The following is a 23715-nucleotide window of genomic DNA, read 5'->3' as shown; positions in this document are numbered from 1 at the left end:
CCACAGACTCCCACATGCCTTCACTGACCTGGGCCACCATGCTTCCAGCCAGCAAACCTCACAGCCTGAGCACAGGACTGGGCAAGAAGCAGGGTTCAGGGTGGGCAGCAAAGAATATTTGTCACTAGAGCGCAAAGCTTGGAAGTGAAGTGAATCTACAGCAACCCAGCAAAGGAGCAAGCACAAGAAATGCCTGCCGAACACGGACAGAGACAGTCCTATCTGCAAGCAGCCGCCCCAGACTGAAGGAACTGTTTTAGACAGATGAGACTTTTCTCGCACAAGCACCATCACGTGCAAGTGTCACCTTGACAATCATATGCTTTATTTGTAAACACACTCTTTGCCATGAAAATAGTGACACGTCCCTGCTTGCTGCCGCTTCACTACTTGTTTCTGCACATTTACTCAGACACTGGGAGAATAACTTGCAGGAAACAGAAATGACATCAGTCCTGGCCAACTCATTTTGTTTGTCTTCATAACTGAGAAACAGTTCAGTTGTCCAGGTACCAGAGTGGCCAGAACAATGCAAAATGCTTCAGGAAACAGGGGGAAAAGAAACATTTCACACAGTTCCTGAAGCAGTTTATCTACTTAAAGGGCAAATATGCAGACGGTAAATTTTAAAATCAAGGTCAAACAAGCAGTAAGTAGGATCTCTAGATTTCAAAAACCTCTCTCCATTACTAGTTACCAAACAATTTCTCTTATGCTCAAGGTAGGTTATTCTCTGGCCAAGGCAAGACAACATATTATTCAGATAATTGCACCAAATGGACACATTTCAGCTTCTGCTCTATTTGGCTAGAGCCTCATTTAGGAGACAAGTCCATAAATGACAAATTACTGTATACATATTACACTCTATTCCTGGTGATAAAACAGGACTCAAATCACAAAGTCAACAAGTAAAATAATAACATAAAGGGCAAATATTTCACTATTTTTTGGTCAAAGCAAAAGCTGTTGTGACTTATACACAGAATTTTATAGAACTGTTAGTCTGAAACTCCATTCATTTTGCTTTGTCCAGTAACTAAAAAAAGTTCAGAGACCCGCACTACAAGATTTCTGCAGTATTTTACATACTATAATTTGCACTTCTCAGTTTGTTGTCAGATGCAGATGAAGGATTGGAATGTTCACAGCAAAGCAGGCTCAAGGGCCCACTACAGTATCTTACATAATTTTTATATTGGTTTATCAAAAAAAAAAAAAAGCTTCAGTCAATATTTGGAAGAGCTCTAAAAACGCTCTGCTGATTATAAATCTGTTATGATTGCTTTTTTGGCAGCCAGATTAGGTTTACTGAGGCAGTAACAGGAAGGAAAAAGGAAAGGCTGAAGGTAGCAAAGTAAACACTCTCGCAGGCAACACTGCCAGACCAGGACACAAAAAGGAAATGATGCAGTAAAAATTGTGACGTGGCGACTGCTCGGGCCCAGGTGAGACAGCTGTTACACTGCACACGTTTGGTGTAACCTTGGGCTCTTCCTTTCCATCTGCGGTAACTGTCTCATGTTACTGTTTGGTTTTAAGTGCTTCAGGACAGGGACGGCCTTTGGATGTGTGCATGCAGTAGGTCTAGCAGGTCAGGTCAGTCGGTGCTACTGTAATACAAACCCAAGGTATCTCCTAACAAGTGACAGATGCTGGGCTCTTTACAGCCACTGATCACAAAACAAAATGGGGACTGCATTGTTTTTACTGCGCAATTACTCCTCACAGGCCACTGAAAAGAACTTTACCTACTCACTCGCAGTTGTAAGGTTTAGTACAGAGATGTATTTTAAAACTTGAGAAGCCAGAAGAGCTAGACTTTAAATGGATGTGTTCTTGAAAATATTTTTTAATAAAAAAAGAGTGCACCTGTACAACTGAAAATTCCCACATGTCAGAAATGTTGTGTGGAGTTTGCACCAACTCCAGAAGAGCTAGAACAGGGTGGAGAGGTGCTATCCTGGCCTTGGCCAGAAGCACAGCACAGGATCATCTTTCAGGTGTGGTGAACTATTCAGCAGTCCTATCCCCACAGCTCTCTCACTTAAACACAAGAAGAGTAATTCTTGTCCGGACTAAATGAAGTAGTGAGGAACTGAGCTGGCTGGAGGGTGGGAGGAAGACACAGCACTGGTTAAAGATGGTACAGAGGCTCCTGTCGACAACTGGTTCAGTCCTCAAGCTTGAGTCTTGGCTTTTTTGCAGGCTGGCAGTGTTGTTTCTTCCTCCTCAACTTTGCGAGGCTTCTTCACTGTGTACACTACCCCACAGGCACTCTTCCGCGTTTCTGGAATACACAAGCAGAAGCTCTAGTATCTCAAATAAGATGACACTAATGCATTCAATACATAATCACCCAGCTCATAAAAGGGCCTTACCAGTACTTCTCTATTTCACAGACAACACTGGTGCAATACAGTTGATCTGAATTACACATGCTAAATCAGATTTTTAGACTGTTTAGTAACGAACATTTTTGGTTGAAGTGCCTTTGCTAAACATCCTGCTTTTTACCTTTCCATCCTCACCCTTCAGCTAAGGGGCTCACAGTAGCCATTGTCAGCAGGTGCTCCAAAAAGTCAGTTTTTATTGTATTGGAAATAGGGAATATCAATTATTTCAGGAACTGCAAGTTAAAAGACAAATAATCATCATCTTGAAGACTAAAAAACTACTGGATTTTTCATATCTAGCATATGCAGGTAGAGCTTCTGAATCCACTAACACTTTACATTGAACTATTGATTAAAGTCTAAAATCAGACAGATTGGTCTCTGATTACTACTTTAGTCTTGCTGACAAAAAACACAGCAAGTATTGCTGCACACTAACCAGTAAAATGTTATTGCAGCACAAAGTGTAAATAATCCTTAAGACTAATTTCTGCTCAGAAATTACTTTCAATCTGTAACACAACATTATATTCAACTCTTAGCAGAATCCTGGCATAAAATGAAGACTGGGAACTCACTTTGACATGTTTTACCTGTGAATCAGAGAGCAGTCTGTAAGAAAGTTGCTCATGCTTATTATAGTCCTGACTGAAAGTGCAACAGACAAGGCAGAAAAGAAGTTTACTGCATCCTTTCCAACTAAAAAGATGAGCAGCAATGATCACTAACTGACAGGTTCCTAGGCTACGTCTAAGAGGAAGTCTAATGCTAAGTGTGTAGGAACAACCTGCAGGAGCTAAATCATCATCATTCACACAGGCAGACCACAGAACTCACAGAAAACAGGGTGGAAAGAAACCCCAAGAGGTCAACAAAATGAGCATTTCTCAGTTCTTTAATGAAGAATCATCTAAGGCTTTAGAAAAGTCCTGGTCACCATGTCCTTTTGGTGATTGAGTGATAATGATGTGCACTTTGAGGTACTTAAGAAGTTTGCTCACCAAAATGCTGCCATTACCTGCATATAATCTCACTTCTAGCAATGCAGACATTTTAACAACAAATACTGAAAACAAAAAGTAACATGACCCTTGCACTCTTTGATCTCTTGACTGGAGCATCAGTTCGCACTTCAGACATACTCCTTTAATTCCCTGGGGGTACTTGATTCTTCAGGAAGGTAAAATTTAACAAACAAGGAAAGCTTCAATACTGGAAAACTCTCCCTGTCCCTGCCCTCTAACTGCTGTGTGAGTGGGTATGTAGCAGCAGCTGCAGCAGGGGTCAGCAAGGAGAACAGGGATGCTTGGTATGCATGCAGGGGAGAGGGAAGTGAGAAAGGACTGGGCCATATTCTAAATCTATGCTGAAAAGGAGGTGAAGGAGCCCAGGCTGACGAGACTCTTGTTCCACAGCGGCCCAGATGCTGAGTCTGAGAATGGTGCCAGCCTAGACCACACTCTTCACTTTCTTTTGCTCCCCAACACATCTGGCAAGCCAGATGTAGGACAGAGACTCACGCCAGTTTTGCAGTCATTAAGCCATCCCCATGCAGGGACCTTCCAGCTATGCTGACGCTAATCCTAGCATCCATCTGCCACTGCTGTGGTTGAAAAGGAAGCCGGCCGAGGACACTCCAGTAGCATTTTTCATAGTGTATCAACCATCCCTCCATTTGTGACCAGGATCCTCCAAGGAGCAGTAGCTACCTACCCCACTCCTAACATAAGCAGCAGCACGAACGATCTTCTTCTGTAACCAAGTGCCCTCATGGGGCCCAAGAGCCTCAGCAATGCTTCTTGCTGAGGAAGGGATGGGATATCATCCTCCAGAGATGCTACACTTAAGAAACACTAATCCAGCCCATTCTCCAAATGGGATCTCCTGCACCAATGTCACTCCCTGTCAGTTTGTTCAACCTGTTCTTAAAAGCGTAGAGCCTCCAGTGCTAGAGACTACCACCCTCTCCAGCAACACATTGCTGTGCTTCAGTACTCTTGCCATAAGAAGTGTCTAACCCAATGTTTTTTGCTGCACTTTAAGCCAATTACTTCTTGCCTTATTTTACAATACACACAGATGCTTCATGCAACCCATGCCCAAAAGCACAGTTCAACGTGTTCACCAGCCAGCCAGTCAGCACACACAGCAGGTAAGCAACCTGAGCAGGACCTGGCGATATACTGGATTATGGAGTGTGGAAATTAAAGGGGGATAGCTGAGGGTGGGTGCAGAATTACAGTAAACAAAAGGGAAAGTTGGTGCCCACAGGAGTTGAGGGGGTGCAGACACAAAACCGTAGGAAATCAGGCTTCATCAGTTCCACAGTCACAGAAAGAAACATTCTTGAATGCATGTCAAAAAAAAAAATCATCATTTCGGAGCAAAACATACTGTTCTTACAAAAACAAAATGTATTCTTAAACAGACTATTCTGGCACAGCTATATTGGCAGAGGCTCCCCTGTATATACCAGCTAAGTGACTTTATGGTATTCAAGAATATTTTATTTACGGAATCCTCAGCATTACCATAAAATATGACTGTGTGATGTTATCACACTTCTCATACATTTGTCAAGCAACCTAGTGAGCTCAATCCAATTTCAAAACTACTGCTGGGAGGCTTCTCTGCAAAATTCAAGGTAGAAAAGACTGCTAACAGAATGTTCTGTTAACAACAAAGCTCTGCAAGAACCTTGCAGAAAAAGGTATCTACTTATTCTGGGCTACTACTCTTTGGGGGACAGGCAAATGAAGTATCTGTTTTTAAGGCTCATGGATAAGAAAAATGAAGGTTTTGTGAAATTCCATATAAACTTGGCAAAAATCTTCCAACACACTGTCACTATGTCGTTGAGTACCAGGCTGGAGGATTCTGTTGATTACAGCAGATTCAAGTTCCACCTCTACTGAAACAAGAGATGCAAACCAAATCCAACCATGCATTTGCTATCTAGAGCAACTCAAGTGGCTGGGAAAATGACTAGAAATCATACCTACCTGACAAATCCTGGCAGAAGCAGAAATTAAAAGCCAGATGTGACTGCTCAGTCACAAAGGTAAACTGCCATCAGCATAAACAACAGAAATCAGGAAACTCTAAGAACCAACAAATGTGCATGTGAAGGGGAGGGTAGAGAAGGTGAAATTAGTGCCAAAGTACAAAGCAAGGGTTTAAATTGATTGCTGCAACACAGACTTTGTCATCTCTAAACTACACTGACAGCAGGGCACACAAGACAACTGGAAACCTGTTGATTTCCACTGCAGGAGGCCAAAAGCTAAATTTCCACTTTCTTAATATGAAAATGGATTGGTAGGAAAGAATAGAGCTATTGTGAACTTCCTCTGCTGAGAGCATAAAGAAGCAAGTTTTGTTTCACAAAAACACTTCAAACCATCGTACACCATATGAAACATTTCTTCCTAAGCAGCAAGTACTCAGAGTATCCATTTTGCATTGAGCCTGAAATGGTCCACACTGAACAGTGAGTCAGAAATGAAGACTACATAATGAAGCATCAGAAAGAGACAAGGCAAAGGGTGTTTCTGCAGTCATACTACAAAAGAATAAATGCAAAACATGTGCTTCATTAAGGTTGAATCTTGATTTTCTTGAAGTCGATGTAGTTTCTACTGATCTAACTGAGATCAGCATTCAACACTTTCTGAAACAAGTGATATTTTCACTATGCAGCATAACAGGCAGACCTGTGTTTTGGTTTATAAGTCTGTTTAATATGGGTAGAGAGTACTCCAGTACAGGCAGCATCAGCAATTCAGCCACTGATTTGCTAACACGGCAACAAGGGAAAAGAAAAAAAACACCTTGCTGTAGAAGCTCCTCTTCATGAGTTGGACAAAGAAGGTAAAATCCCAAGCTGACTCACTCTATAAGGTCTCAGACCTTTAAAAAATATGCATCAGTACAAACTTAGTTTAACAAATGCAATTGTCACTTAGAGAAAGGAGTTCACATGTGCTTTTCACTTACCTCCATGAAGCAGGGTGGCTCTGCAGTTGGTAGACACAGCTGCCTTGGCTTCGCTTTCTGACATGCCAAACAGCAAACCTCTGTCACCTTTGTTGAGGATCAAAATGTACAGAAAGGAGCAAACAGACTATGGAAGCTTGTCTGTAGGATAAGTTTGCTTATTCAACACATAGCTGCAAATTAGCAAAGCTGCAGATCAAAGTGACATTTTGCGTAAGGTTACCCAGAGGCAGAGGACTGAGGCACCCAATTCTCCTGGCTGAAGTTTCCCAGCAGCCTCCCTGAAAAGCTCTTGTCAATGCTGCTTTTTTCCAGACAGGCAGCTGTCATTTTGAAAATAGAAGTCTGTCAACATAAGTACATTTCTTATATGTATAATCAAGTAAAAAACTATCCCACTGAAAATTTCGGTTTTGTGGGAAAGGACATTTTTTGACACAAAAACATTCGGCTAAAAAATTCCCAACCACCTTGAACAGGGATGACATCAAAACCAGGTATGTAAATTTGGGTTGAGCCCGACTGCTCTTTGTAAGAGGGAAGGAAACTTCGCGCGTAAAATTCTTCTGGCCCCTGTACCCTCCCACACAGTTCTCACGATTCAGAGCATGCTTCTCCCCTCCAGGGGACAACCCAGGCACACGTTCAGGGTGGGGAGGGAAGGAGGAGTAAAAGTGCATCTAAACTCCTAAAATAAGGGAAGAAAGGACACTTTTCTTGGTTTATAGAACACATGCCCTGATTGAACAGCACATACATAACTGAGGACTGAAAAATTAAGAACAGAAGTAACCAGTACTAAGATAAGAACTTTCTCTTTCTTAATATAGACATGCTTTTATAGCTTTATATATATATATATATATACACACACGTGTGTGTGTATATACACACATATACATACATACATACATATCTTTTCTGCGACAAAAGACATGGCACCTTGGAGATAAGTAATAATTTCTCATTTGGTCCACAGTGTCCATAAAATTTTGTTACTCTTTATTTAAAGACCTATGATTATGTTTGTTACTCATTACTGCACTTACACCCACACAAGTGTCAAGATCTGTACCTGTACTCAGACATTACTATTTACAGTGACTGCTTATGCTACTCCATGACCAAGGTCTGTTGCTCCTTCCATGCCCACTCAGAGCCCCAGTTCAAGGAATGGGTCACCAACAAGCATCACTGTGTACAAAGAGTGTAAAGGACGGAATTATTTCAAAAACAATCTGAACTTTCACGTTACTATTAATTGCTGCTTCAACTTGGAAAAAGGATACAGATTCGCCACGTCATAAGGACCTCGTAGTTCTAGAGGCTAAAACAGAACAAAGAAGGCTGGATGCACACATGCACTTACTCAAAGGCTGGCAGAGTGTAAGCAGGCAGGATATGACTATTTGGAGAATGAAACAGCCAGAAATGCAAGATTAAACATTATGTAATAGCAAGCTGGTGAAGATGCACTGGGAAATCAAGAAAACACTATCATTTGGGAAAACAGAGTCCCCATCTGGGAGAAAACTGCCAAGGAAAATATCAATGACAACAACAAAAAAACCCAATGTAATTCTTTGGTAACATAAACTGATTAAAAACATAAGAAATACAAGATGGAAATTATATTTAAAATGAAAATATTTATATGTTTAATATATAATTAAAGTTGCATCTTCAGCTAAAAATAAATCCTCAAATTTTTCTGATATTAACAAAAATCTGGGACTTACCCTTTCAGCTGCACTTGACATAACAATGTTCTGGAAAACAAAAGGGAATAAACGTTCATCTGTCAAACAGCATCAAGAAAGTGGAAAAACTTCAGGCAGCAAAGACTATGAGCATTACCTGAAGTTCAAGCTCACAGCCCAGCTGACTACCAGAAAGTGGCTGCTGCTCCCAGATTAGGTGAACTCTAGCAGAGTGTGGACCTTAGTTTGTGGGAATGAATAAACCCAAGCAACCTCCCTTCTCCCTGCAGAAAGAGGGCCACGGGGACAAGCGCCCCCCTGCAGTTAGACTTCTCACTGACAGACATGAGCTGAACAAGCAATGCACCTGTCAGGTGGTAGGCTAAGCAACATAAATCTCAAAGTGCTGGTATTAAGCAAGCACTCATGAATATGTAGCTTTTATAGTGGACTTCAAAGGGACTTTACATAAAGGGTAAAGAAATGCAGTTACACACATTGTGTTAAGATGTGCTTAGATGTGTTAAGATTATTCACACCAGCTAAAAGAGACAAGGAGTGATGTGCCCTTACTGCCTCTCAAGAGCCACAGGCCCCATGACACCTGCTGAGCATCACCTTGAGGAAGGCATGCGTGGCCACACACAAATGACACAACGCAACCTGAGCTGTAACAGAAACGGATTTAGGAGTCCAGCACAGCCCAGAAGAGGCTTACAGATTGTACCTTTAGCCAGCTTGGTGCTCCTGAATTTTCAGCCTACTCTCTGTGTTTCAGTAAAAACCAATCCTAACCTCATCATCCATGTAGGCCCTCAACAACACTGGGTGAGGGAACCAGTCTGCAGTTAAGCAATGGCAGCCAATTCATGCCATATGCACCCTCCTCTCAACCCTAGCACCCCCATGAAAATCACTGGGCAAAGGAAAGTCCTTCTCCCTTTTTCTCTCCCAAAGGGTTTCTACAGAAGAGGTACATGACTGCTCAGGCGCTCACAGATACCGCAGCTCAGCTGCCAACACTCTTCTAATGGTAATCCTCCAAGGATGCTCACCCAGGGGGAGACTGTTTTGCACAGGTAGAAACTTTCTTCTGCAGTAAAAGCAAAATTTACTTGCATCTTTTCTTACATTGAATAAAAGGCTTTGGGAATTCCTGCTCGAGTGGGTGGGAATGAGAATTGGTACTGAGGCAAGACTTTCCCACTCTGACGTCAGTACCACCAACACATCACACCACCTCCGGTTACAAGGTGGGGCCTTTGATTCCTGCCCTGCACTGCTTTACTTGTCCTTCCACCTCCCCAGCACAAAGAGCAAAGCAGACATTGGAAAAAAATGCTCTGTGCACAGCTGGAACTCAAACTGTAAAAGAGCTATTTGCATGGAAATGACTGCACTGTTTGCACTATGCCCAAGGTTTCCTCACGTCCTGAGGAGGACAAGACAACTCTGCCTCAGCGTAAGGAAAAGCATAAACAGAAGTAATACATACCTCAAAATGACTTAACAGCACACAACATGATGGAGCTCAGAACACTTCTTTCCATGTAGTTCACCTTTAAAATGACTGCACTATGGATCCCAAGGGTGCTTTTGAGCTTCAGCAGTGCTGACTGCAAGAGCTCATTGGGAAAATTTAAGCCTCCTGCTCTGAGCTGCAGCAGCCAATGCCTGTCTTCTGGGCTCAGCAACACTCCCAGAGCAGCTCCGCGAGCCGTCCTGAGCCAGCACAGGATCGCCGCTCGCTGCTGTGTATCAGAGACAGGCTCTGGCTGATTCAAAGGCAACCGGCTTCCAATTAAGGGATGGATAAGAAGGGAGAAGGAGATGAGAGCGGACAAGAAAAGTACTGCTGGAGAATGAAGGAGAAACAGGCAAAGGCAAATCCACAGGGAGGGCAAAAGGGAAGAACTCAAAGGCAAAACGCTATCTCCTCAGGTAAAGAAGAAAGCAGCTGCTCAGTACACTGCTCTGGGCACAGTATCCACGCTCAGTTACCAAAACATGAGAGGTGGAAAGACTGTGGATATACCTGTCTGTTTGGCGAGACAAGCGAGTCCCTCCCTCATTCCATGCACACTTTAACTTGTTTTAGGGACCTGGTTTGAGGCTAACTCTGAGGACACCAGTAAGTTTCTGGAAGTTTCTCTGCCCTACTACAACAGAAGAGAACAAAAGAATCCAAAAGCTGCTAAAAGCTCAGCAACTTTAGGTAGCAGAAGGCTAGAGCTGCACGCCAAGTGCTAATGCCAGCAGCCTATGGACCAGTCATACTACATCTCCATAGAAAAGGCTTTTACTTAACTGATAGAGAGAGAGAAACTCTCAGTAAGGGCTAATAACCATCTCTGCTGGCCCACCAAGTAACTGATCCCAGAGGCAAAAAGTAAAGGCAAAAAGTAAAGGCAAACTAGCAGTCCATTCCCAACTTTTCCACTGCCTAACAACAAATTGTTGTGTTCAGCTCCAGTCAATTTACCTTCCAGGCATAAATGATGTACTAGGTCGACACATGCAGAAAGAAAGGGCACTCTGCACAGACTAAATGTCACTTGCTCCGTTTGTGAGGTTACCACAACTTTTGCCACCCAAATCAACAACTGCATGAGGAACACATCTGTAATTGCACAGAGGAAAGAGGAGTACTGGCATAAAGGAATCCCGAAGGGAAGGGTTTTGTGTGTAGGTGCCTTGTCTCCGAGTCAGTATTTTGCAAGATTAACTCCCAGAGCTGGGCTTCTCAGGAAAAGCCATGCAAGCACTCATTTTATTCTGCTGCACCAAGGGAATTCATCTATTCGAACACCTTCTCTGTCCTATAAAACAGGCCTGGTCCTGTGGTAACATGTCTCCCTTTAATTGCACCTCCCAAACTCTATATCCCTCTTCAGACTAGACCTGCTGGGCAGTGTAAATTTTGGCTTCTCTGGACTAGCTAAGCACAGCAAAGACCTTTTCAAATACGGTGGTGGGAGCTACAATCCCTTTTAACTCAGTTATGTATCATGATATGCTTCTGTTAAAAACAGATGGCCTGAGAGGACCCACAGGACAGGCAGCTTAGCCTGGGAGGAGGTAAGGTATGAAAGCAATGGAGTACAGGCATCCCAGCTGCAAGCATTACTTCTTCCCTCGGTTTCAGTAGCAGGGAAGAATGCAGTTGATCTGACTGCAGCAAAGCTCTGGCTTATAGCCAGCTAGCTGTGGGGTCTGTTTTGCACACTGGGAATTTACTAACAATTAACAAAACAAGACTTCTATCTTTTTCTTGGTATTTTTTTTCCCTTATTCAAGGTATACTCACTCTCTCAACAAAAGAGCTTTTGGCCAATCAGAAATTTGAAATGCAAATTTTTAAACGGATGCATAAATTTCAGTTCTAGTGCAAACCTTAGATCTCTGGGACTTAGTTTTTTCCTTTTGTTTTCAGTACTGCGTACCATGATAATGGGTAAGTTGTTCTGAAAAAAGAACACAACAACTTGACAACTTAAGAAGAAAGCGTGCAGTGGTGCATGGCTGGAAATATCTGCAGCCAGAATAATTGCTTGCTTGTATTAGTAGGCAAAGGTTCAATCACAGGTTCAGAAACCCCAGCATCAAACTCATTTAAAACGGCTCAGTCTGTACAACTCCAGAAGAATCTGAACTGAATTAATTAGTTTGCTTTCACTGTGAGAGCTTACCTTTCCTTTGCAGATCTGCATCAGGCTAATCGCATTTGAAATTGTGTATCTTCTCATTGTGGAGTCTTTGATGGCAGGCGTGTAAAGAAGTTCAAAGTAAATGCCTCGATCTATTGCCTTCACATGAAAGAATGTGATCAAAAATCAAAAGGAAAGAAGCAAAACAATCTAACAACTGCTGTCTATTACTGATGCAGCTTATTCTCAATTTAACTGTACTATATATGAAAAAATGAAAGCAGAATTGTTCTAATAGGAACACAGCATAGCAGGAAAGGTGGAAAAAGAAATTTCACTGTACACCAGGTATGTGCACTTGAATTTTGGCTGTTGAATAAATGAGGTTTAACAAACAAAGAAATGCCATCTACCTATTAGTCGTAATAGGCTTTCCATAATCACAGTGATGAGGAGAAGGATAATCACCTTTGGCCAAAAACAAGTCTGGACATTTTCAGGATACTCCTTCTTTAGCCCCACAGCTTCCCATAAGGAACACCACTTCCCACAGTATCCATGTCTTGCAAATGAAGAATTTGCCCTTGCAGAAAAGCAACAATGAGGTCCCTTCTCTCCTGTCTCACAGGATACTGTGCTATTTGTGACAATTTTTGAAGAACAGCAGGTCATCAGAGAGTTTTCAAACAGCAATAGTTAATACATTTTCAGTTGCTTTAAAATCCTTTGCTACCTGTCAAAGTATCTCACCAAAAACCTAGTATTATTGTTTTCGCTAACGCACAGAAAAAAGTTAAGTAACTTGCCACAGGATATACAGTGAGTTAGTGGTAGTGACACAGTTCAAAGCTAGGAGTTCCTGGTTCCATGGTCTCTACCAGATTTGTCTGAAATGTTGCTCTATGCTTTATACTCATAGTATTAAAATAAAAATGCTGTAGCATTAATACTGTAAGAGAGTCTAGTAATTGAATATAGATGTAATTAATTCAGCTACCATTCATGCATAAAATCAGCATGCATGCGGAACAGAAGTCACATACACATCAAATGTTTAGTACAGAGCTGGTGTGACATCTTCCAACAAGGAGAAAAACCTGAATTTATCAAAAGCAAAACAGGTAATGGCAGTACACCAATTTCAACTAGTTTCAAGCCAAGCAGATTTTTAACTTCATCTCCAATGCTCTAGCTGCCTGCCAAGCTGTTTGTCTGGCATCACGGCAATCTAGACTGACTGCCCCAGGAAGCAGAAAACCAGTCTGACAAACAGACTGCCTTGAAGCTGGGAGTCTGGAAGCTGAGGAGCAGCTTGTGAGGAAAGTACCTCTAAATACAGCGATTTAAGTGCCTCTTGACCAGCCAGCTCCTCACCTGGGCCAGCTGCTGGAGTTTTAGGTACCTAGGGTAGTTTCAAATGCCATTTCACGTAAAATTTTCATTCTAAATGAAATATTGAAATTCTCAGTCTGTTGTAAATTCCAAGATGTTCCTTTTGTTCTGTTTCACGATTAATTCTGTGTTTTTATTTTTATTTTTATTCTATGTTAAATTTTCTCTAGAAGGGGAAATAGGATTTCTAGCCAACTCCAACTTTCAATTTTTATGCTCCAAGGACTGTATCGGCCATGAATGCCCATGTAGAAGGAACCTTGATACACACTCAAAGGAAAAATATTTCACCTAAGAGCATGTTCAGATTAAGTTTTCTGACAAACCACCAACAGTAGGCAGAATTGTATTAAAATATTTGATCTACGGCTGATGTACTGTTTTAAAATCAACTTGTGCGCCATAGCAGATATTTAGTGATTCCACGTTCGGTTCACTTCCCAAGACATTATTTAGTCTAAGTATGGATTCAATACAGTTGTTCTCCAAATAACTGGCACAACACCCTTTTCTCAAATTGCCACTGTCATTCATGTTCTCCTGTCTTTCAAATAGGAGGGCTGTTTATCTATTCTGACACAGCTACATCACTTCTGGTCTGGGAGGTAGTTTGGTCAGCAGTCACACCAAATCTCACTGCTTAGCATAGCAGTAGCCTGAAGGCTCTGTTCCCATTTCCTGGGAATACCACTTTTGCCTTCAGAAGTGGGGGACAAGAAGGAGAAAGAGAAAGAACATACATCATTGCATATTAAATGCTGCAGTGGAGGCCTTGAAGTGAAGGACATCTAAAATAATACTAGACATTATGCAAGAAAATACAAGAACCACTTGGATGGGAATGGTGGGAGGGAAATTGTAGGGAGTTCAGCTCAGATTGACATTAAATACAGAATTTAATAGCAAGAAAACAATTTAGATGTAAATTTACCACATTCACAGGGGGCCTTCGGAAGTAGAAAGGCAGCTTTTCTGTTACATTTATGCATACCAGATCCACATCTAGAGTTGTGCAAGCAATCTACAGCAAAGAAACACAAGCAGATTATTAGATATGCCAAAAATGAGCAAGCAACTTTAGGTGCACTGATATCCTTAATTTCTTAATGCAGGAAATGTCTCTCCAGGGAGAGTTCAGTTTTAAAACAAAGAGGTACTCTATGTCTTGCAGGTATGCCAATAAAAGAGCAGAGCTACAGGTGCACAGTTTGAGTGTACGGAGCATTTAAAACCTAAACCTTCCCTCGTTTATAGAACTACTTTTCCAATAAAATAATCACCAACTTACCAAAGGCAAGTCTTATTGCTTTGTTCTTACCTGATATAGGACATGCAAAAGCAATGCTGGCTTTTGGGAAAACAACTCATGACTATTAGAGGAGAACTCCTATTTACAAAAGGGACAGTCTGGGAACTGTCCCTTACCATTCTCTAATTCCAGTGGCGCCACAGGCCTCACACTGGAGGGCAATTCAGGGGGCCTCACTTTCTGGGGTGGGAGGAAATGCACAACCCTTTCTGAAAGCCAGGTCTCTAGAGGAGTCTCAAGCTGGGCACCTAAGGTCATAGTTTGAAAGCTTAGCTTTGAATTCACCCCACAATTTACACCCTCTGTTAAAAGAAAGAAGGAATGAACAAAGGGTGGAGAATCTCCCCAATGACACCAGAGAAAATTAAGTGCTCACAAAAGGGAGCCCTAGATTTACATATAATCTCATGCACACAAGACTTGTAGGAATTATATATGCCTACCCTGTAAAGATGATTATGCAGGACCAGATTAATTTCTACAAGCAGCATGGTAACAAAGAAGATAAAGCAGGCTAAAGATGTTCAAAAGGAATTTTCTATTCGTAGGGGAACTCTGCATTCATAAACCTGCCAGCAACTGCTCCAAATACACCTGGGCCAGCTGCCAACCATTCATCCCTTCGCACACCAGCATGAAAGCAGACGGGGTTGCAGGGCAATCCAAGGCCTGGGCAGCAGGGTAGAGGGACTGTGTGCTCCAACACAGGGCTGGCTATGGCTTTGCAAATTAGTCTTTTACCAGGTTGTTCACAAGAAATTCAGATGAAGATGAGAGCAGAGGCCCAGCTTTGGGAATGTTTCCCTGCTGTTGACAGCATTCCCTCCTAGACAAGAGATCCACAGCCCATATGTGGCGAATTCAGACACAGCAAACCACAAGATTATTGATGTTAAACTGACTCTACTAGGCCATTCAAACTAAACTTTAACTTCATGCCTTACCTTTACCAACTCTGTTAGGTGGGGCACAATTTGAATCTATTCTAAATGCAAGTCTAACTGGATGCAAGTTTGGCCCAACTGTAGCCAGTTTAATTCCTTTGCTTATGTGCAGTACCACCTACCATCTGGACAGAGGTGATTCACAGGAACACACACAAAGCAGATAGCTCTGAGTCATGTCCTAGAAAAGATGTTGGTGAGGCCACAGGAAATACAGAAAGAGAAAAAGCCCCCAAATGAAGGAAAACAAGAATACAAACCAGGAGCACACAAGTCGCACTGTGTCATGTGAAAATTGAGCCTTCCAAATCAGGTCCAGAAATGCTGGAAAACTCTTTTCAATTTTGCAAATTAACCACAGCGGGAAGGGAGTGACCCAAATGCCAGTGTATCTACAGGATTCCAGTGACGGAACATTTCAAAAAACACCACTAAGGAAAAACAAAATTGAGTCATACTTCCCCATAAGGAGGAATTCCTGAACTGCAAGGAAAGTGGGAGAGGAGATTTCTCCAAACGCTCCAGTGCTCAGCCTAACTTTGGCTGCTGGACAAGTCTCACACACAGAGGCAGGTTATCCAGCCTGCTGAAAGGATCTGAAGGGTAACAACTTTATACAGAAAAGGATATTCAGCAGTCACACACAGCAGCACTTGTCTTTGGCTTCACTGCAGGCAAGAGCCCCATCTGGTGGAAACTGCAGACAGCCAGAAAGAAACTGGCTAGCGCTTGGACAGGCTGAAGACAGCTGGGTTTGCTTTGGCAAACTATTTATGAGTAAACATAGAAATATGGCTTTGCCATACATCCTCAGACTTATATAAGCAAGTTTTTGTAGATTGTGGTGATCTGCTAATGGTCTATGAACAGCAAGCATAACTACCTAAAATGATCAGAACAATTAGAAATCTTAGAGTAAAATTTTTAAAAAGCAACAGGCACTGATCTTAATACTGGGCACAGAGCGGGCATTTCAGCTGCAGACCAAAACAACACTCTTGGGAGATTTAAAGCAGCAGCATGTTCTACAAGTATCTTGGCAACCAAAGCTTCATCAAACTCCTGAGCATATAAATTATCTGGAGAACTTGAGCACATCTTTCAGTACCCATCACTGCCACTCTCGTCACAGAAAAGCTTCCCTGGCTCATGACAAGAGGGCACAGAAATTTTTAAGTCATGCTAAAATTAGAGCACATCTCCACTGGTCATAGATTTCTTTCACAAACACGTGAAAAATCTTGTTCTATGGAGAATAATTCAAGTGCAAAGTTGTTGGTGAGAAAGAAGATGCTCTTTAGGTTATGTTGAGTTACTAACAGACAAATTTAAAATACACAGTTAATTTGTGATGCAAGATCCACCCCAGAAGGCTTTATCCTTAACATCGAAAGATCCATGAAGTGCAAGAAGTATATACTGAGATTCTTATGTGTGATGTCATCTACGCGATTCAGATTCTTCCTATTGATACCTGTAAAAACTAAACACAGTTCTCCACAGGGATTTAGAAAACCTAGAAGCTTTAAACAAAAGACACATACAAATCTGCTCCAAATCTGAGCGTGCAACAACCAAGTCATGTGCAGTTTGCAAGAAGCATGCTTGGGTTTCCTCCCCAAATCAAAGTGTTGCCAGCATGGAAGAAATGAAGATGGTTTTATGGACAACCTGGCTTCCTTCCTGACATGCCTGTCACCTGTGAGAACATCAACTTAAGCAGTCGCTATCTGCACCAGACCGCGCAGAGCACAGCCATCCTCTTCTTTGTGCTGGAACAACTATGTGTGTGGCTGAATGTTGAGTCAGAACGGGAGAGCAGATCTATCTGAAAAATAACTTGGCAAAAACTATGGTTACTTTTCAGCTGAAAGGCAGTTCCTCAAACCAAACCACCATGCAGCTGAGCAAACAGCTGCACCAGCAGAGCAGACGGGGACATGCAGGAGTGAGTGGCTGAGGGTAGGGAATATGCCAGCTTAAACACTGGTGCAGCTGAACATCTAACCGCAGCAGCAGAACTCACAATATGGCTTGAAAATAAAAGACACCCACCCTTAAATAAGAGCCACTGCCATTCCGCCAAACCTGCCAGCGTGCTCCTGCTGTTTACCTTGAACTGGCTTCAGGTGCTTGTTAAACACATGATAAATTGACTGAGAAGCCAGTGAGCAGTTTCTTCCTGCCCTTCTTTGCCAGTGTCCATCATTCAGGTTATTCAGTCAGTTCAGCTGCATGTGAACCCAAAACCTTAATTTCATGTTGTTGCCAGAGCCCAAAAGAAAGATCTTGAGGTGGCTGTGGAAAGCCTCTTTCACAACTATTTTGAGTCTTTCAAACCCCCAAGAGTCCCAAAATCTTACAATGGGGAAAGAATTAATAAGAAATGAGCGTTGTTACGCTGTTATTGCTCTAATTAATGCCCAAATTCTTATGCTGAAAGGTTCTTAAAAGTTCCCCTTCTTATATAGCCTCTGGCTTTATATGTTATTTTGACAAGTTCTTATTTGGAAGAATTCTTCAAAAAGGAGAGGAAGTAGTTTAGAAAAACAAAACAGGAGAATATGATTTTAATATGTCAAAACAGGTACTCAGAAGTATTAGAAAGTAGCTTTAACTTGTTTAAAAAAAACAGACTCAGTTTAATACTGACAAGTTCTCTTTGAAAGTAAATTCTGGCATTCCTCCAAAGAGATTCATATTTGCTTTTAGCATCCCAGTGCCTTCTTCAGACTGCTCTAAACTGCAAATCTGCTTGCTGCCTGCCAAGGCTAACAGAGGTGGGACGCTTCCACCTACTTTCAGTTCAGAGTTAATAAGATGATTTATGAGCTTGCAACAGGTCAGACATGTTACAGTTTTATTTCTTGTAAGAAAAACATTTTGACAAAAGGCTGACTTGCTTCAGATGCTCAGCTTGATCAAATCACTTGCACCAACTGTTTCTGAGTTTGAAGGAATAGTTTAATTAAAAATATGAAAGAGACAGGGAGATAGTGAACACCTATCACCCAGCAAGCTGAGTTGTGATCATTCTCCCCTGGACAGTGTTCTAAAACTAGGAATCTTTTCTGGCAGGAAAGATCTATTCAAGATAAAGCAGCTATGCATAAAAGTTAGAAGACATACGAATATGATACTTGGTGCTGTTAGTAACTATTGAAGAATTACTGGACATCATTATATTTAGGTATCAGCTCTAAACAGTAAATACATAATACTTCTTCAGTCAAACACCAGAACTGGACCAAACTAGTTTGTGGTCAAACACACTTTAACACTTTGTTTTTCTAAGATCACAGGAGTGACAAGAGTATTGGGTTTTTTGTTCAAAATATATGCATTTCTATTGATGTAAACCAACAGGAGAAACAATGACCTCGGGCTAAGCGTCACAGATAAGTCCGAACTAAGGTGTTGAGAATGATTCATGTTCACAGTTTTCTCTCACTAGCACACTCAGAGCACTTCCACTGCTACATAATCCAGCATCTGTTTGGTAAGACTGATATAGCAATACATTCAAAGACTCGCGAATGTTTTGGAGATAGCTTTCAGCTGAAGGTTTCCTCTGAATTGCCAGGATAAAATCCGGGTGAGGAAAATGACCATCTCCCCTTCACATATTTCCCCAAGGCTGCTCTACTTTTGTGCAGCTTCAGTGCTTTTCTTGGCAGGCAAAGTAACAAACACATTTATATAGTTATACAAGTCAAGTTTTTCCTCACTCAGCTTGAGTGTCCAAAATACTCAAAACAAAACAAAACCAGAAATCCCAGCCTGGAAACGGAGCAAAAATTGTTGTGTTTGATCAGTCACGCTTAGTTCTGGAAATTTTGTCTGTTCATGTGATGCTACAACAACAGGCACTAGCTCTGTGTTTCATTATCTCTTGCTCCTCTTTTGATTTAAAATAAAGTAATAAAAAGAAAGGTTAAAGAAATAAAAAAGATCGGCTGCTCATTTGTATGAACTTCCAAGAGAAGACCTAAGACTGTAAGAGAAAGACGGTAAATCTCAGAACCCCTTCAGTTCTGCTTTTAGATTTTCCCACTTCCCCTAGCATTTCAGAGAGCAGAAACAAATAGTGCTGGCAGAAGATAACAAACTTGTTTTGGGGAAGCTGTCAGAGCTTGGAAAGTTAAGCAGTTCAAGACAGAAGTTTTCTAAGTGCTGGTAATATCAAAAAGTTGATATTTTATGCTTGCTATCAGTTACAATAGAAGACATAAAGGACACCACAGAGGAAGCGCATACAACCCCAGTGACCAGGTAGATGTTTCAGATTTTAACAAGTCACTTTGAGACCTTGTGCCCTGCTGCAATCCCTCCCAACTTTTTCAGTTTGTGAACTGACCAGGGAGCCAATGTTGTTTAATTAGCCCCATGACATGCAGGCCTTTATAAAATGGGAAATGAAATCAAAACAAAACATGTACTTGGACTAGCCCAAAGCACTTAACATCATTATAGCACTGGCATTACCAATAAAAAAAGAGATATGATTCTACTCACATGGAACAGTTTCTCAGTCTTAGGAAATACTGCTATGATGTCATACAACCTTATATTTGCAGATGTTGATCGCTACAAAAGGAAGAAATAATTAGTACTTTGACTTCTGACAGATGCCAAAAATATGCACAATGATTACTACCAAAATAATGAGAAGAACCCCCCTTCTCCATTTTCTAGTATTAAAACAAAGCCAATAATCATCCAATGAGCCTAACAATTTTACATGGTAGGTCTCTGCTGTGAGCAATTCTCTGAGCTCATTTTGAGGCTTGTCCCATCCACCTAGCTAAGCACTTCCACCTTTTGCCTTAGTAATGTAGCACTAAAACACACACACAAAAAATTACAGGGCTTACTCATGGTGTCCTCATCAAGAATTCCAGATTCGTGCATTCTAGATTCAAGTCTGCATCTCTTCATGATCACATTACTTTCTAAAGATGCAGTCTGAGAAAATCAGTGCTGAGTGTCCTGTGAAATCCATGAACTTCTCCCCTACAAAATTTCCCAAATTTCATTCTTTCATTGGGAAGAGGAAATAAAATTTGGAAAATTAATACACTGAATACACTTACCAAGAGATTACAGTGGGAAGGATCAGAAACGATAAGCGTTAGCCGGTTTAAGACTTTAATTCGTTTAGATGTCCCCTACAAGGAAGAAATAACACAAAAGACTTTAAAAGCTGCAAAGCAAAAATTTATGGTGAAATTCATCCTGTCTGCTCTAAAAAGAAAGTAGTACTTTGCTCATATTCTTGCCTATACTAATTTTCTACAAGTCTGTAGTTACACTTTATTTTTATTGTTTTATATTGATCTGCTCAGTATCACATCTGCCTTTCAGAAAGAATGATTTACTGCATTTCTTTGAGAAAGAGCGAACTGAAAGAAATACTAAGAAAAAAAAAGAAAAAAAGAGAGCATGTTTTGTTAATACTACTATGGCTCCCCCAGCAGGCCCCAAGCGTGAGCAAAAGTAACTCGTGAATTAACACGTCAGTGATTTGAAATATAGCCTTGGTTCATTATGTCAAAATCTTGTTCCCAGCAAATCCAAGAAGTAATTTCCAAAACTCAGACTCTTTAATTTCAAGCATTACACTATAATTTCAACAGCAAGAAGCTTCAAAATTCACACAAAGCAACTTTTAAAACTATTTCTAAAATTAAAGACTAGAGTCTCATCTAAAGTGAGTGCATAATTCTTCCAATGTTGGGGGTTTTAACAATCAAGCAGTGGAAAAATTTCTCTTCTTTGATTAACATGTAATGTACAAAATTGCATACACAAACACATCAAGGTAAAAACATAACTCTTAGAATATTAATAATATGCAGGTGGAACATAAATTGACATACTTGTACAATAGGCAAAGATGGAAACAGCTCTGAAGGAGATGCTGGCTTGACAATTTCCTTAAAAGAGAACCAAACAAAGAAAATTATTCAAAATATAATGGGATATGTTTAGAATATAAATAAAAGTTGTTTTCCAATCCTAAAAAGAAATTTGCTGTAGAAACAAAACTATTTACCAGGGACAATTTATGGACCTTGTTAAAAATCAACTGCAAGGCAGTAATAGTGAATTATAAAATTGGAGCTTTGTCACAAATGGAGGCATTAGTGTGTATGCCTAGGCAAGCGCTCTAAAGAGAAAGCTATTTGGGAATATGTAATAAGCTATGTAGTTTTACAAAACAAAACATACTAAGAACAAATACCCCAACAAAAATTACCTGTTTCTTTTCTTTAAAATCGATGACATGATTAAGAGCAACTGCCGAATATCCCACTAGAAAAGGTAAACATATTGAAAGAATGTTTTGTCCAGTAAACTTAATAGAAACAAATCCAAATAGAAACCCGATAAGCTCGGCACATAAATATCTCAAAATTAATAATGATACACATATTTTCCTTCCACATTACAATTTTCTAGAGATTAATTCACAAAAAATGTCTTAAAATAGGACATTCTGTTTGCCTTTTAATACGCCCCAGTCTTGACAGCATTTACTCAATGGCAGAGCTTTTCAGACATGAATGATTGCTTGAGCTGGGTTGTTCACCTGGCCAGCGCTGAAGCAGATACAGGAGATGAAGCCTAAGAGACACGCAGGGCTTGCAAGTAAACTGGTAGGTCTGTGATGCCTTTAGGAACGCAGGCCGGGAGTGGTTTAAGCCACAGGCTCTCCACCTCCCCATCCTGCGCATCCGCAAGGCTGCCCGAGCCTCGGGCTGCACACTACACACCTAAAGCTCGGGCAGCTTAAAAAGAAAAAAAAAAAAACAAAACATCTCTGACATTTTAGTGAAGCTGCACCGTAAGAACAGCGATGGCGCCGCACTAATCCCATGTGCACGCGCCGCCAAATGTGTGCTTAGGGCTCTTCTAAGGGACAAGGCTGACTGAGTTCATCGCTCCCTATTTACAGGCCGTTTGTTTCCTGCTAGGTGTCAACACCGATTTTTAAAGAGCACAAAATAGCTTCCTCCCGGGACAGGGCAACAGGCTCGCAGCCCGGAAAGATGTCACCTTCTAGCCCACCTGCAGTAAGACTTCTGACATGTCTCAAAGGGCACCCTTATGAGCCGGTTAGGAGAACATGCTCTAGATGAAACTACTCTAAGATCAGCAAGAAACTGCTTGAAAATTAAGAGCAAATATCGATGTTTCCTCATCAAGTCAGCATCTCCAAAGATTTTGTCCCAGTATGGTCCTGTTAGTTATTTTCTTTAAGAGACGTGGCTAGTGGCATTCAGGGTTCTTGCAAGAACTGCAGGAAACACAAAGCCGGGAGAGCGGCAGGGTCAGGAGCAAGGTCAAAATTCGGGATGGTGTTGACAAACGGAGGGAAAGGTCTCGCCCCACGGCGTAGGAGCAGGGCTCTGCGTTTGCCGGCGAACACCGGACGGGGAGCACCGCGTTACGCAGCAGCCCTGCGGAAGAAAGGGCCGTAACGAACGGGAGGCGGAAGGGGAGCCGGGGAAAAGGCAAACGAGCGCCGCGCGGCGAGGCGCGGGCAGAGCCGCAGGCCGCAGCCCGCCTGTGCGGAACCCGGCCCGGCCGCGGCCCCAGCCCCTCGCGCCGCGGCCTCCCCTCAGCGCCGCGGGGCCCGGGCGCCGCGGAGGCCCCGCGCTGACACGCGGCCCGGCCCGGCCCGGCCCGGCCCCGCCGGCAGCCGCCGCGCCGCCGCCTCACGGAGCCCCCGCGCCGCGCCGCGCCGCGCCCCGCCAGGCCGCGCCAGGCCGCGCCGCCGCCGCCGCCTTGCCGGGACTCACAGCGCGCCGCGGCCTCCAGCAGGCTCTGCAGGCCCTTCTTGTCCGGCCCCGCCGGCAGGTTCAGGTCCGCGAAGCCGGCCATGCCGCGCGGGCCCGGCGCCCCTCCCCGGCCCGGGGCAGCCTGGGGCTTGTAGTCCGCGGCGCGGCGGGCGCGGCCCGCACGAGCCGGAGCCGGAGCCGGAGCCGGTGCCGGTGCCCCCGGGGAGAGCCGGGCCGGCGCAGCCGAGCTGCGGCACAGGCAGACGGCTCCCGGCGGGCGCGGAGCGGCCTCGGCGGCGGAAGCGGCCCGGCGCGCTGGGCCTCGGCGGCCGCCGCCGCCGCTGCATCCGCTAGGGGGAGCGGCGACCCCGCTCAGCGGCGGTGCTGCCCGCCCGCCTGCCCCACCGAGGCTCCAGCGGAACGGGATAATATAAAATAAAGTAATGCTTTCTCGTTATTTAAAGGTCTTGGCTTTCCTGTGTTAGCCAACGAAATGTGAAACAAAGTCCAAAGCTGCCGTGTCAAGAGATGCTCCCGAAAATGCAAA

General features: G+C 42.7%; 1 protein-coding gene across 2 annotated transcripts; it reads right to left on the bottom strand.

Moving 5' to 3' along the window:
* Nucleotides 1–306: 306 nt before the first annotated feature.
* Nucleotides 307–23437, bottom strand: RPP30 (ribonuclease P/MRP subunit p30). 2 transcript variants are annotated; one of them, XM_067300052.1, is made up of 11 exons: nucleotides 23190–23415; nucleotides 21644–21699; nucleotides 21264–21320; nucleotides 20478–20552; nucleotides 19900–19971; nucleotides 14063–14152; nucleotides 11782–11898; nucleotides 8132–8161; nucleotides 7682–7719; nucleotides 6393–6472; nucleotides 307–2290 (listed from the first exon to the last, which is right to left on the bottom strand). In XM_067300052.1, the coding sequence occupies exons 1-11, from the start codon at nucleotides 23269–23271 to the stop codon at nucleotides 2181–2183; spliced, it is 807 nt and encodes a 268-aa protein (XP_067156153.1). In that variant the 5' UTR covers nucleotides 23272–23415; the 3' UTR covers nucleotides 307–2180. The 2 variants fall into 2 exon arrangements, 1 of the variants encoding a protein (XP_067156153.1); XR_010884731.1 differs by lacking the exon at nucleotides 7682–7719 and having other exon boundaries at nucleotides 2276–2290; nucleotides 6393–6715; nucleotides 23190–23437.
* Nucleotides 23438–23715: the final 278 nt, after the last annotated feature.

The sequence above is a fragment of the Apteryx mantelli genome, chromosome 7 (genome assembly GCF_036417845.1).
Source record: "Apteryx mantelli isolate bAptMan1 chromosome 7, bAptMan1.hap1, whole genome shotgun sequence".
Lineage (NCBI taxonomy): Eukaryota > Metazoa > Chordata > Aves > Apterygiformes > Apterygidae > Apteryx > Apteryx mantelli.
Note: the sequence above shows the minus strand (reverse complement) of the source record. Positions and strands in the feature narration are given on the sequence as shown.